This window comes from Delphinapterus leucas, chromosome 3, assembly GCF_059928025.1.
Source record: "Delphinapterus leucas isolate spDelLeu-1000000601 "Yukka" chromosome 3, BTC_Dleu_Yukka2, whole genome shotgun sequence".
NCBI lineage: Eukaryota > Metazoa > Chordata > Mammalia > Artiodactyla > Monodontidae > Delphinapterus > Delphinapterus leucas.
In genome coordinates, this window is record NC_143131.1 from 147,268,978 (window position 1) to 147,282,178 (window position 13,201).

The following is a 13,201-nucleotide window of genomic DNA, read 5'->3' on the forward strand; positions in this document are numbered from 1 at the left end:
TGGCCCATTTTCTTAGTGACATTCACTGCTGACTCACTTGGCTTGTGGTCAGCTCTGAACCCAGGGTCCTTTTCAGCTATCCCTTTACCCTACCACCACTCCCCAGCTTGGATTTGCGGCATGGGAATGGAATCATTATCAGAGAACCTTCTGTTTAGGTGGCCCTTCTCGAGGAGCCCACAGCATTGCTAGACCAACAGTTTCATGAGGGCAGGGGCCATGTCTACCTTGACCACTTTCATTTTCCCACCGTCTAGAGCACTGCTGGTAGGTACTTAGTAAATACCTGTTGAATGAATTAATGTGTTTTGCGCTGGTGCCTGTTTTCCAAGAGAGCCCCATCTGCTCTGGGGCAGCATCTTCAGAAAAGCAAATAAGCAAAACCTTGAGACTTCAGTTTACCAATAAATGAGCTCTAAACTGATTCCCATAAGTACAGGGCAGTGGAAGGACAATGCCCTATGGACCCAGACTTGGGTATGAATCCCAGCTCTGCTAAATTGACTTGCTGACTTTGAGCAAGTTGCTTATGGCTGAGCCTTAGTTTTCTTCCTGGAAAAATGCGATATCAGTATCTGGCAGAGTTACTGTGAGATGAGACTTAAATACAAATATACGTGGGAACACACCCCACGTGGGATGGCAGTGATTTTGGTTTGCGTCATTCACTCTTTCCGGAGCACCTACCTTCTTTGATTGCCATTGCCTCCTATAGTTTTGTCCAAGTCTCGCCTCCTCTCTTAGACCTTTGTTCGCTCAGCCTTCATCTCCCCTCCCTCTGTTGACAAAGACACGCTCTGCCTGACACCCAGCACACCTGGCCAACATTTGTTAAGCCAGCATCTCAAATTCTGATGCCTATAGGGACCAAACATACACAAAGAAAGCAAGCTGGGTGGGATTTTTACATGAAATCTCCCGCTTAAACTTTAAAAAATTTTTTCATTAAGTTAAAAAAAGATCTTAACTTTTCATTTTGAAATAAGTGAAGACTCGCCAAAAAATTGCGAAAAGAGTACAAAGGCTTCCCATGTGCCCTTTACCCAGGCTTCCTTAAACGTTATATAACATTATATAACATCTTATATAACCAAATCATTTTCAAAACCAGGAAAAGAACATTCTACAGTACTATTAACTAATCTACAGATCTTATTCAAGTCCCATCAGTGGTCCCACTGATGTCCTTTCTCTGATCCAGGACAGCCTGCAGGGTTTAGCGGTCACATTTCTTTAGTCTCCTCCAGTCTCTGACAGTTCCTTAGTCTTTACTTGGCCTTCGTGTCCTTGATACTTTTGACAAACGCTGGCCAGTCATTTCGTAGCATGACACTCGGTTGGGATTTGTTTGATGTTTTCTCATACTTCATCCGAGGTTGTACACTTGAGCAAGTTCCCCACAGGAGTGACGGGGTGCCCTCCCCAGTACTTCATATCAGGAGGTACATGATGTGTCTCCTTGCTGGCGACACTCCCTTTGGCCACTCGATTACGGTGATGTCTGTCAAGTTTCTCCTCTGTAAAGTTACCTTTTTCCCTTTATGATTCATAAAGATTGGCGGGGGCGGGGGGGGGACTGCTTAGAAGGTATGGAAGTATCCCATTCCTCAGCAGACTTGATTTACTTATTTCTTCATTTACATCTGTGTAGATTTCTGGCTTCCTATTTTATCTAGCGGCTCATAATCTATTACTGTGATTGTTGATTTTAATGCTTATATTGCCCCTTCTTTGGCCAGTGGGAGCCCCTTTAAGCTGACTTCTTGTCCTTTTGATACGTCCCATCATTCTTTCTTGCTTTCTGACATAAGAAGATACTCCAAGCTCATCTTGCATTTTCCCTACCCAGCCCTGGAATCAGCCATTTCTCCAAGGAGCTGATCCCTTTGAGTAAAGAATGATATTTAGAAGCCAAGGTTTGAGGTCCAAATGTGCTCACTGCTGTCTGGCTGTCACTGTTCCTGCACCCTCTCTATAGAACGAGCTAGGAAATAAATGTATACGTGATGTGTCCACACACAGGGATGTTTCTCTATTTGTGTATGCTGAAAACCATGAATTCACAGCAATACCTTCATTTCCACTCTAACACCATGGGGTTTATTCTACTTCTCTCTCTATGTATACCTCCCTTCCCTAACAGTGAGGCACCCGGCCCCCATTATCCTCACTGTATTTATATATTTGATCAGCCCCCCTGTATGCAACCATCTCCCATCTCTCCCTCTCTCACCCTTGTCAGGTTCAGACACTCTGCTCTAGGCCACTCCCCGCTCCTTACCCTGGACAGCCTTTGACTTCCCATAAAACTCCCAGTTTTGAAATGGTGGCTCATATATTTTTTAAACCATGAGGCCCAGTTTCTGGCTGTGGGCCCAGGGTAGTAACCAGGTATTAACTGGACCAGGAAGCTGGCTTGTAAGCCCCCCTTGCCTCTCCAGCATCCACTCCCTCCATTCCTGTCCTAGCACCACAGGCAGGTAAACTTAGCCTTCCAGCATGTCAGGCTCCATCCTCTTCTTCGTCTCTGCTCTTGCTGTTCCTACTACCTGGACCAGTCTCTGCCTGCACCTACCCTTTCTCCCATCCTCCTGCTCAGACATCAGCTCTTTCTGGAAGCTTCAAGATGACCCCAGGTGCCCTTTCCAGGTTCATCTGGCACCTCCAGCAAACCCCATGGTGGGGCACCACCGCGTTCTCCTTTTTGGTCCCCTCTTTGTCTTTGCTGCTAAACTACAGGTACACAGAGCTGAGGACTGATTTTACCTCCATGTCTCTAGTACCTAAAAGAGGGCTAGCACATAGTAGGTGCTCATAAATGTCAGCCGAATAAACATTAATCATAGTAACAGCAAATACTGATATAGTACTTTTGGGTGCCAGGCATGGTTCTAAGTGCTTTATATGCACCAAGTCATTTGGTTCTAATCCCTATGCAGTGAGATGGTTACTGTTGTTGCCCCCATTTTGCAGACAGAGGAACTGAGGCACAGAGAGGTTCACTGACACTTCCAAGGTCACACAGTGGTGGGGTCACATTTAAGCCCAGGCAGGCTAACTCTCCAGTACATACTGTCTCCTCTAATATGCCTCCCACAGGTAAAGTGGGCAGCATTTTCAGAATAAGGGAGGTGAGTAGGTATGGATAGTTGAGTCACATGAGGCCCCCACCCCTCCTGACCACACTCCCAGCCCCAGTTCTTAGTGCCCTTCGGGCCCTAAGCACAGGAGACTGGTGGCTGAGCAGGTGGGAGAGAAAGTGAGACCTTTTAGCTCTGCAGCCTGTAGGAACGTTTTCTCCTCTGAGGTCTTGAGGAACCAAGCACCTTTCACGTGTAATTAGAGTGAACGCAACAGGAGTCAAGTATCAGATCTTATGCAAGATTTCCATGTCATTGCATTGGGGTTAGCACGGCACTAACCTTGTTTCCCAATCACCCAAGAGGAGCCATCCGCCAGCCCATCACCCCTGGAGGGCGGAGCTGCCAGCCTCTTCACCAGAGAGCTGGGAAAGGGCTGTGGACTTAGAGCTGCTTGCTCATCAAGTGAAGGGGAAGAAGCCAAGTGCCTGGGAACGCTCTGTGTCAGCTCCTCCGCTGACGTTTCTTTCCCCTACTCAGGGGCCTGGCGGGGTCTCGTAGTAGTACAGAAAAGGAAACTGAGGCTCAGAGAGGTGACGTCGTTTGCCTGACATCACACAGCAAGGAAGAAGACCAGCCAAGATTTGAACCCAGGGCAGTCTGATTCTAGGGGCCTTACCCCTTAAAACAACTGGCCAGAATTACACCCGCGTCTGCCTGACTCCAAAGCCCTCAGTTCTTCCACCACCACCCCACCAGTCTGCTGTGGTGGGATCCATATGAAAAAAAGGCCTCTGCTCTGTGTCTGGGCAGAAACCCACGTGAGCTGGAGCCAGGGCTGTCACGAGCCGATGTCAGCCCCAGGCAGGATTTTCTGTTAACCTGCCGCCTTGGAGTTCAGGAGAATCTCCAAGAAGAAGGCTGCAGAAGCTGGGGAAGGGGGGAGTGGAAACAAGAGGAGGTAGAGACAGGAAATGGAAGAGGGGGCGGAGAGGTGACGCCAGGCAAGAATGCAGCGCCGTCAGAGAACTCAGGAAAGACTGCGCTTGCCCATTCCCTTCAGCGTCAGACAAAGCCAACGCCCAGGTTCAGTTCATTCCCCCAGTGCTTACTAGGGGCCTCTTGTGCCCCAGGCCCAAGCAAGGGTCTGGGGACACGGCAGGGCACAACACTTAACAAGGTCCCTGCCCTCATGGAGCTTACATTCTCTTAGGGGCAAGACCAACCAAGAACCAGAATCAGATGAGGGGTCCAGGCCATCTGTCTCAGGGGGTAATAAGTAGTGAGGCAGTGCGACAAAGGAGGTGTGGGAGCCAGGATCCCATGGGGGGCGGGGGACGTCCTTCAGGCCTCTTGGAGGAAATGGTTCGGGGAAGAATGGCGGCTGCTGGGCACACCAGCCAGCACCATTTCCCCCGCTGCCTGACACCTGCCCTTTGCGCCCACCTCACCCCGTCCCCTTTGCTCTCCACAGGTTTGACATCTACAGGAAGGTGCCCAAGGACCTCACACAGCCGACGTACACCGGGGCCATTAGTGAGTAGCCTCCTTCTCTCCGTTGCTCCCGACCCTCTCCCCACTCTCCGTACCTGTGCCTGCCCGCCCTCTGCAGCAATGCTGGGCCAGGGAGGGAAGACAGAGAGACAGGAGGAGGGAAGAAATGATGGGCATCTTGCTGGGCCCTGCCTCTAGTCCCTCAGCTCTTCTCTGTCCTCACTGTAACGCTGTAAGGTATAGCATCACCTGTTTCTAAAAGGAGACACCAGAAATCAATCATCAAGAGTAGCTGCCCCAGGGACTTCCCTGGTGGCGCAGTGGTTAAGAATCCGCCTGCCAGCGCAGGGGACACGGGTTTGATCCCTGGTCTGGGAAGATCCCACATGCTGCGGAGCAACTAAGCCCGTGCGCCACAACTACTGAAGCCCGTGTGCCAAGAGCCCGTGCTCTGCAACAAAAGAAGCCACCGCAATGAGAAGCCCACGCACCGCAACGGAGGATAGCCCCCGCTCGCCGCAACTAGAGAAAGCCCACGTCAGCAACGAAGCCAAAAATAAATTTAAAAAAAAAAAAAAAAGAGTAGCTGTCCTTGGGAGGGGAAACGGGGGCTCATGGGTTGGAGGGAGACTGACTTTTCTCTTCACACCTTTTAGACTATTTGAGTTTTTAACATAAGGATGTTTCTATCCATTTAAAAAAATAATCCTCTCACTCAGATTTTGGTTTCTGAATGCCAGTCTTCTACTTAAAAGGACCCAGGGCTCCTGGGAGAAATGACTGATTGCAGGGCTGGGACAGGAAGTGTACAAAATAAGCCTGGGACACCTTGTGCCAGAAAGCAAAAAAATGCCCGGAGGAAAAGCAAGGGGTGGAGGTGTGTCAGCAGGCCACAGGAGCCAGCCTGAAAGAGGGCAAAGACCAACACAGGGCAATCTGAGTAGCACAATAAATAATGGCATTATTGGCTTGTTACCCAAAGAATTAAGAAAAAGGTCCAGGAGTTCATATACTGATCTAAATAAATGGGAAGGAAGGGTTGAACCTTCCTTATAGAGGAATTCCAAATAATATTTATGAATATATCCCCCTCTGAGAGGTACAGCTCAACTCTCCTCTCCTGGAGTGTGAGCCAGTGACTCACTATGAAAGAGGAGAGAATGGAAAGGAAGTAGTAACTATGGTGGAGGCATCCAGAGCCTGCCCCGTCACCGAGTGACAAAGGTTAGCATCAACCGGTGAGGAAGAGGTTGACGTAGCTGTCACGTGCCCGCTGCCTGCCACGGGATTTGATGGGAAGGGCACCTCACCTCCGTGGGATCTTCCCCCAAAACCACAACCCAGTCTAATCATGGGAAAGCAGCAGACAGCCCCAGCCTGGGAGACCCTCTACAGGACACCTGGCCAAGACTCTTTGAAAGTGGCAAGGTCTTGAAAACCAAGAAAAGACTGAGGAACCGTCACAGTTTCGAGACTAAGGACACGATGACTAAATGTAAAATGGGATACCAGGTCTGGTCCCGGAACAGAAAACAGGCACTGGCGGAGAAATGAGTGATCTAATAAGTCTGTAGCATAGTTAACAGTATTGGACAATGTTAATTTCTTCATCTTGACAAACATACCAGGGTTATGTAAGATGTTAACATAAGGGGAAGCTGGGCGAAGGGCGGATGGGAACTCTCTGTACTATCTTTGCGTCTATTATTATTCCACAATAAAGTTTATTTTAAAAGATATAAAAACAAACCGCAAGCACTTTGCAAGCAGGAAGGCTCTACCCACGTTTTCCAGATGAGAAAATGGACTCAGAGAGGTGAAGTGACTTGTCTGAAGTTTCACAGCTTGCAAGAGGTGGGCCTCTCCAGTGCTTGGTGTGGGAGAGGGACCCTCCCCGTGGACTGTCCCCTGAGCGGGGCCCTGGGGCCGGGCAGTCATTTTGGAGTCCACCGCTGCTTCCCAGGGCCGGCTATTATCAGGTCAGGGGATGACCTTGGGGATCCCTGCACCCCAGCTGGCTCTGCCTCTAGCTTAGGTCGTCCAAGCTGCAGATGCCTTCTTGAGTCTGGCTGTCCACATCCCCGGAGAAGAGAACAGAGCAGCCAGGCAGCAGGATTCGTGTCCTGCTCGCTTCAGATCTGGCCGAGCTGGGTTCATTCTCCCATTTAGCAGCTGGGTGACCCTGAGCAAGTCACTTCACCTTTCTGAGACTCAGTTTTCTGATCTGGGGGTTAAGTGTGATCACGCCTGTCAAGTATGGGGTATGTGCCAAACTCTCAGTGCTGGACCGTGCACCTCTTCTTATCACTGTCCTCTTGGAGCCCACAGCCCGTGAGGGTCTGTGACCGCAGTAGCTGTGACACTTTGTGCATTGATCCCCACGGAAAAGGTACTCGGGGTACATAAGAGGAAGAGGGCTTGTTCATCTACCCGTTCAATTAGTTGATGAACCTGGTCACAAAAATTCCAATGAGGCTTCCTGTCCCCTTCCTACCACCAACAGCTCAGGCCACTTCTTTGCAGGCTCTGCAGTTCTCTCCCTTATCGAGTATGTTTAACAGTCAGGTCTGTATCCCTCTATAATTTTTAAAAAAACATATTCAGTCTTTGAAATACCTGTGTCGTCATTTTAAGCACAGACAGGAGCGTACTGGGCACACCGTCCTTCCCTGCCCTTTTTTAACTGACACATCCTGCACACCTTTCATACCAGCACGTAAACGGCCACCATGTGCTTCTTTCCATTATCTGGCCGACCCGCGGTTTATGTAACCAGCCTCCTGAGGATGGGCGTTCTGATTCCAGCTTATTGCTGTTATAGACATCCTTGTCCATATGTTTTTGTATCCTTGTATGGTTATTTCTGTAAGGTAACTTTCCTAGAAGAGGAATTACCGGGTCAAAGGGCATGTGCATTGTGAAATGTAGAAGGTACTGCCAAGTGGCCCTCCGGGGACGTGGTTTGACTTGCAGTCTCAAGCACAGTGTGTGAGAGGGCAAGTTCCCTTGCACAAGAGGAAAGGCGTGAGCACGGGAAGCCAGCCCTTAGCTACCATTTAGTGAACAAATATTTATCAGCCAGGTCTAGGGCCAGGCCGTGTGCCATGTCCTGGGACCAAATTGATGAATGGGCTTCAGTCTTTGTCCTTGAAGAGTACATGGCTGAGCAGGCAGGCAGATACAGAAACACACCATTTCATGACGTCACGGCAAGTGCTATTAATAACTGAAGGAACCAGCAAGGGCACTGGAGACTTACAAGTCGAGGTTTGAATTTTGCCTTCTCCACTGAAGTGCTTATGTGGCCTTACACAGATTGCTTCACTTGCTGGTGTCTGGGTCTTGGGTCCGCTGCCCCCTTTGCTGGCTGCACCGGATCTCCCACTAGCGAGCATCCTCCTGGTGTCACATTCCTACTGTCCAGTGCCTGAGTCAGTTTCAGAAGAAGTCTGGAGTCACAGAGCCTGAGCATCTTGCCCAAACATGGATTGAAAAACTCTACAGTATCAGAAGGCTTTTCTGGTGGAAATACTTCCTACCTGCCTTCATGTTTTTTATTCATTCATTCACTCACTCAACAAATATTTGTTTCATACCTTCTCTGAGCCAGGCACTACGCTAGACCCTGAGGCCCCAGGGGTGCTGAGACATTGTCTCTGTCTTTCCAGTCTGGGGACAAGGTAGGGGAAGCAGACACACAGCATGGGCTGCTGGACACTCGGATTCAGCTGAGCAGACTCCGCACTTATCCAGCTGCTAGGTCCAAGCCTGGGACAACACACGCAGGTTTCAGAAAGAGGCCTTCCCATCCCTATACCCCCACCTCTGATCTGCATAGAGTCAGAAGTTTGGGGCCCGTTTGCAGGCTTGGAGAAAGGAAGGCAGCTAGAAAACCTGGACTGGCCTAAGTCATCATTGACCTTCAAAAACACCTCCCGAGTTTGGGCCTGTTCATCATTACAGCAACCTGTGGGTTGCTGGGGCTTGAAGGTGGGGTGGGAAGGGCGAAAATGGCTCTGAAACGTGGGTCATAAAAGGTGTGAGATTTCAAGTGAGAAGGGTGCTTTGCCCACCTGGCAGGATTCTTTATCAGGAGGCATCACAGCTGCAGTTTGCAGGTGAGAAGGGGAAGGATGTGAGCCTGGGAAATTTGGATTGCCAGCTGGTCTTCTGCAGTGGATTTGTTCAGCAGCTGGAGAAGACATTTGAAATTAACTTCTATGCCATGAAAACAAACAAGCCACATGGCCACTCTGTATAAACTGATGTGGGACCTGCTTAGACATAGATTGCTGAGTGAGCAAAGCACGGTTGAAAGCATGTTTACAGGGACTTCCCTAGTGGCACAGTGGTTAAGAATCCGCCTACCAACGCAGGGGACGTGGGTTCGATCCCTGGTCCCGGAAGATCCCACATTGCCGCGGAGCAACTAAGCCCGTGCGCCACAAGTACTGAGCCTGCGCTCTAGAGCCCACGAGCCACAACTGCGGAGCCCGTGAGCCACAACTACCGAAGCTCGTGTGCCCTAGAGCCCACGTGCCACAACTACTGAGCCCACGTGCTGCAACTGCTGAAGCCCATGCGCCTAGAGCCCATGCTCCACAACAAGAGAAGCCACTGCAATGAGAAGCCCCTGTGCAGCCACGAAGACCCAACATAGGCAAAAAAAATAAATTGAATTTAATTTAAAAAAAAGAGAGAAAGCATGTGTACATTATGCTGTTTGATTAGAGGAAAAACTCGTATGCCCGTGTCACGACACAGGCTGTAGGGGTGGTACCTCTGGGCAGGGGGCTGTGGGTCGGGAGTTAGAAAGAGACTCACACAGTTTGCCTTTTTATACAGCTTGATGATTTTTCTTATCACTTGCATGTATTACTTCTTCCAAGAGAAAGTAAAACCCTTAAACTCTGTCCTGTACAGCTTTTTCAAAGTTCGGAAGAACTGGGGAGTCATTCTAGTATGCCCCATGTCTGGGTGTGGTTTTGGAGGCTTGGTGGGGACTCTGGGGATGTCCCTGCCTCGCCCTTCACTTGGAGTCTCGGGGTTCCTTTTCTTAGGGCATTGGCTCTAGACCGCTCAGGTTCCAGCCCTCCTCACCCCCACCCCCACCCCCCACCTGCCACCCAGTGTGTCCTTGGGCCAGTCTCTTCCTCACTCTGAGCCTCCGTTTTTACACCCTCCACACGGGCTCATACCCTCTTTCACATGGGAGTGTGCAGTGACAGGCATCTGTTAACACTCCCACAGCAGGGCATGTAGCAGGTGCCCCACAAACACTTGTTCTCTGCCTTCTTGCCTCTGAATGTATCTTTTTTTTTTAAATAAATTTATTTATTTTATTTATTTATTTTTGGCCGAGTTGGGTCTTCGTTGCTGCACACGGGCTTTCTCTAGTTGCAGCGCGCGGGGGCTACTCTTCGTTGTGGTGCGCGGGCTTCTCACTGCGGTGGCTTCTCTTGTTGCGGAGCACGGGCTCTAGGCGCACGGGCTTCAGTAGTTGTGGCGCACGGGCTTAGTTGCTCCACAGCATGTGGGATCTTCCCGGACCAGGGCTCGAACCCGTGTCCCCTGTGTTGGCAGGCGGATTCTTAACCACTCTGCCACCAGGGGAGCCCAGGATGTGTCTTGGACTGTACATTCTGCCGTAGATAGATGATGACGATAATAATGATGGTGATAATGACAAATAACCTGGTTTCAGCATCAGTCAGGATGGCTCAGCCAACCAGGTACAGACTGTCAAGAATGTGGCCGAATCAGCAGGTGGTACCGGGAACTTTTCTTTGTGGGAAACTGAGGGTCAACCCACTTGCCAAATCACCTTCCCCAAATCACCACACCCTCCAGAGTCTCCCTGATGAAAATCCTAATAATGAGCTAATGCTTGAGCCATTATTACCTGCCAGGCACTATTTCAAGTCCAGTTTCTGTGTTGTGGAAATTCTCAAGCAGCCCCATAAGGCAAGTGCTGCTACTGGTGCCATTTTACAGATGCGGAAACTGAGGCAGAGAGAGGTTAATTTAATTTACCCAGGGACACACCACACTGTGTGAGCCATTGCCCACGACACGCTTCTATGATGAACCCAGGTCAGGCACACTCAGCCCTTATTCTGTATTCTGGGGGCTGGCTCCCTGCCTTACACGAAACCTATTATTGCCTCCTGTGGAGGCCAGGCACTGGAGCTGTGGAGTTTTTGCCTTCCAGGGTATCTATCAGTCTAGTGAAAGGGAGAGAGCCACAGATCACATTTGGAAGGTGTTCAGATAGAGGCTGGGAACACAGAGGAAAGAGTGACCAGCTCAACCTCTGAGGGTTGGGGGAGCTTCTCACCAGAAGGGACATTTGAGTTGGACCTCAGCCTGTGAGGGTGAGTAGGAGTTCACCAGGCAGAGAGGATGACCAAGGAAGAGGAGGGAAGATGGGGAAGGACATTCCAGACAGAGGAACCATAGCATATTTAGGGAACAGCACGTGGCTCGAGGTCGCTGGATGGTTAGATGTAGGGGGAGTATCTGGAGGTGAGTTGAGGGCCAGCCCCTGGGGCACTTGTTATGTCCTGCCCCAAGGAGCGAGTCCAGGGTCACAAAATCCAATCTCATCAAGGGCCAGGCAGGCGAGAGAAATCCAGGTGATGTGGGCCGACCCTGGAGCTCCATTCTGCTCTCTCAAACAGAACACATCTGTGGGCCACCGATTTGCAGCCCTTACTTTCTGACTGACTTCTGCCTGAGAATGCTGTTACGGAGGGAAGGCGGGCTGGCCCCTCGGAGGATCTGCCTATTTGCGGGCATGGGGGGCTGGGGAGGTCCACACGGGAGGGTCAGATCAGTTCCAAAGGCGGTCTACCTTTCTGACAGTGGGGCTGCTTCACATTGAGGCCAAGAGTAAGAAGGGGCTTTGGGGAGGGTCTGTGGGCCTCTGTCCCCCACCCTGTAAGCAACTTTTCTCTGAGGGCAGGGTCCGGGGGCTGGATTCCCTCCATCATTGCCCACCACCCTTAACTGGGTGTCTGTGTTGTTTCTTCCAGTCTCTATCTGCTGCTGCTTCTTCATCCTCTTCCTTTTCCTCTCGGAGCTCACCGGATTCATAACGACAGAAATGTAAGTTACATCGCCCACTGGTGAGGCATTCCAGAGCTTCTGGGGACCCCAGATGGGAAGAGAGAGGGGCTTAACAAAGGAGACAAACCTCCGAACCTTCTACCTCCTGTTTCCAAGCCTGTGGCATCCGTCACTCCTCTGTTTCTTAAAAGGGTTTTAAAGCCAGAGCGGAAACCAACGTTGCTTTGTTAAAGCTGAAGAGAAAACTCTGGTTCCCTTCTGGGGTCAGGGAGGCACCTCCCGGGTCCGCAGATGAACAGAAATCATTTGCTGATGTTTGCCGTCCCTGTGTTTGTCCAGTGAGCGTTTTTCCCTCTGAGTCATCCCAGGGTCGTTTGATGTTAAAGCTGGAAGAAGTTAGAGAAAAATGGGGGCAGCTTTCTACCCGAGGCGGTGGAGGGGGCGGAGTTCTGACATCGGAGCCTGGCCCCCCTCAACCAAGCCCCCTTCCCTGTTCTAGGCCCACACTGGGTGAGGAGTCAGCATGGGCTTCCTGGCAGCGGGTTGACGCACTGTGAATCCATCCCCAGTTCCTAGAATCATCTGTTGTTCAGATAACCTAGTAAATGCTCTGGGGCCTGTGTAACACCGAATGCCATTGGAATTATTCAGCCACAGCCTCATTAGATGCCCCTCTGAGATGAATTAGACCCAGAAGCTTCCTGCCTTCACCTCTGGCTTCCAAGCCTCTGCATTTCCACGTTCATAACCCAGAAAGTCATCACGGGGCTGGGCTCTGGCCACCCACTCCCCTGTCCAACACTGGAATTTTCTTTTGCACTCATGGAATTTCTTAGTTTCCTGTGCCTCCCTGTCAGCCACAAGACAATAGGAAACTGAAAACATAGCTGCTCAGCCCAAGATGGTCCTTGTTGCTCTGTAACCATTACCGCCATAATCCTCAAACAGCCCTGGGAGGTAGTTGTCCCCTCTTTATAGATGAGGAAACTGAGGCTCAGAGAGATGAGGGGACTTGTCCACTGACTTGCCCACCCCCCCCCCCGCCCCAACTCGTTTCTGAATATAGCTTCCGCCTTCCTCTGACGTGGGAGAATTTGTCTTCCCTGTCTGTCTGATCCTGTTTTTAACCCTGATGGCACCAAAGCCCCAGGAGCCTCATGGAGTGTTGGAAAGAGCACTGGACAAGGCCTTGGGAGATCCAGGGCCAGGTCCTTGCTCAGTTACCACCTGCTCTGTGACAGGTGGCAAGTTGCCAAACCTCTCTGGGTCCCAGTATTTCTGGCCAAACAAGAGAGGGTACATCAGAGGCAAGGCTTCCTTCCAGGTCTGGGGAAGCTTGTTTGCCTCCCAAGACATAACTCCTTGACCAGGCAGGGGTCAGACAAGGAACTTTGTTCCCCCTGGACTCTGTCCCAGTCAAGTGTGCACATTTGGGCCACTGGATATTTCACGGGTCATCCCATCATTATTTGGAGGTGGAAGCAGGGAGAGCAGCCAGAAATTGAGACCTGCTGGCATTATGAAGGACCTACTGTGTGCCGGGCACCTGCTGGTCTCTC

The 13,201-nt window shown here is 50.6% G+C and overlaps 1 protein-coding gene across 1 annotated transcript in view; it reads left to right on the forward strand.

Moving 5' to 3' along the window:
- ERGIC1 (endoplasmic reticulum-golgi intermediate compartment 1) overlaps positions 1–13,201 on the forward strand; it is a 106,125-nt gene that overhangs the window by 46,414 nt on the left and 46,510 nt on the right. The window contains 2 exon segments of the mRNA XM_022595101.3: positions 4,555–4,616; positions 11,609–11,681. Coding sequence (XP_022450809.2) covers positions 4,555–4,616; positions 11,609–11,681 — 135 coding nt within the window.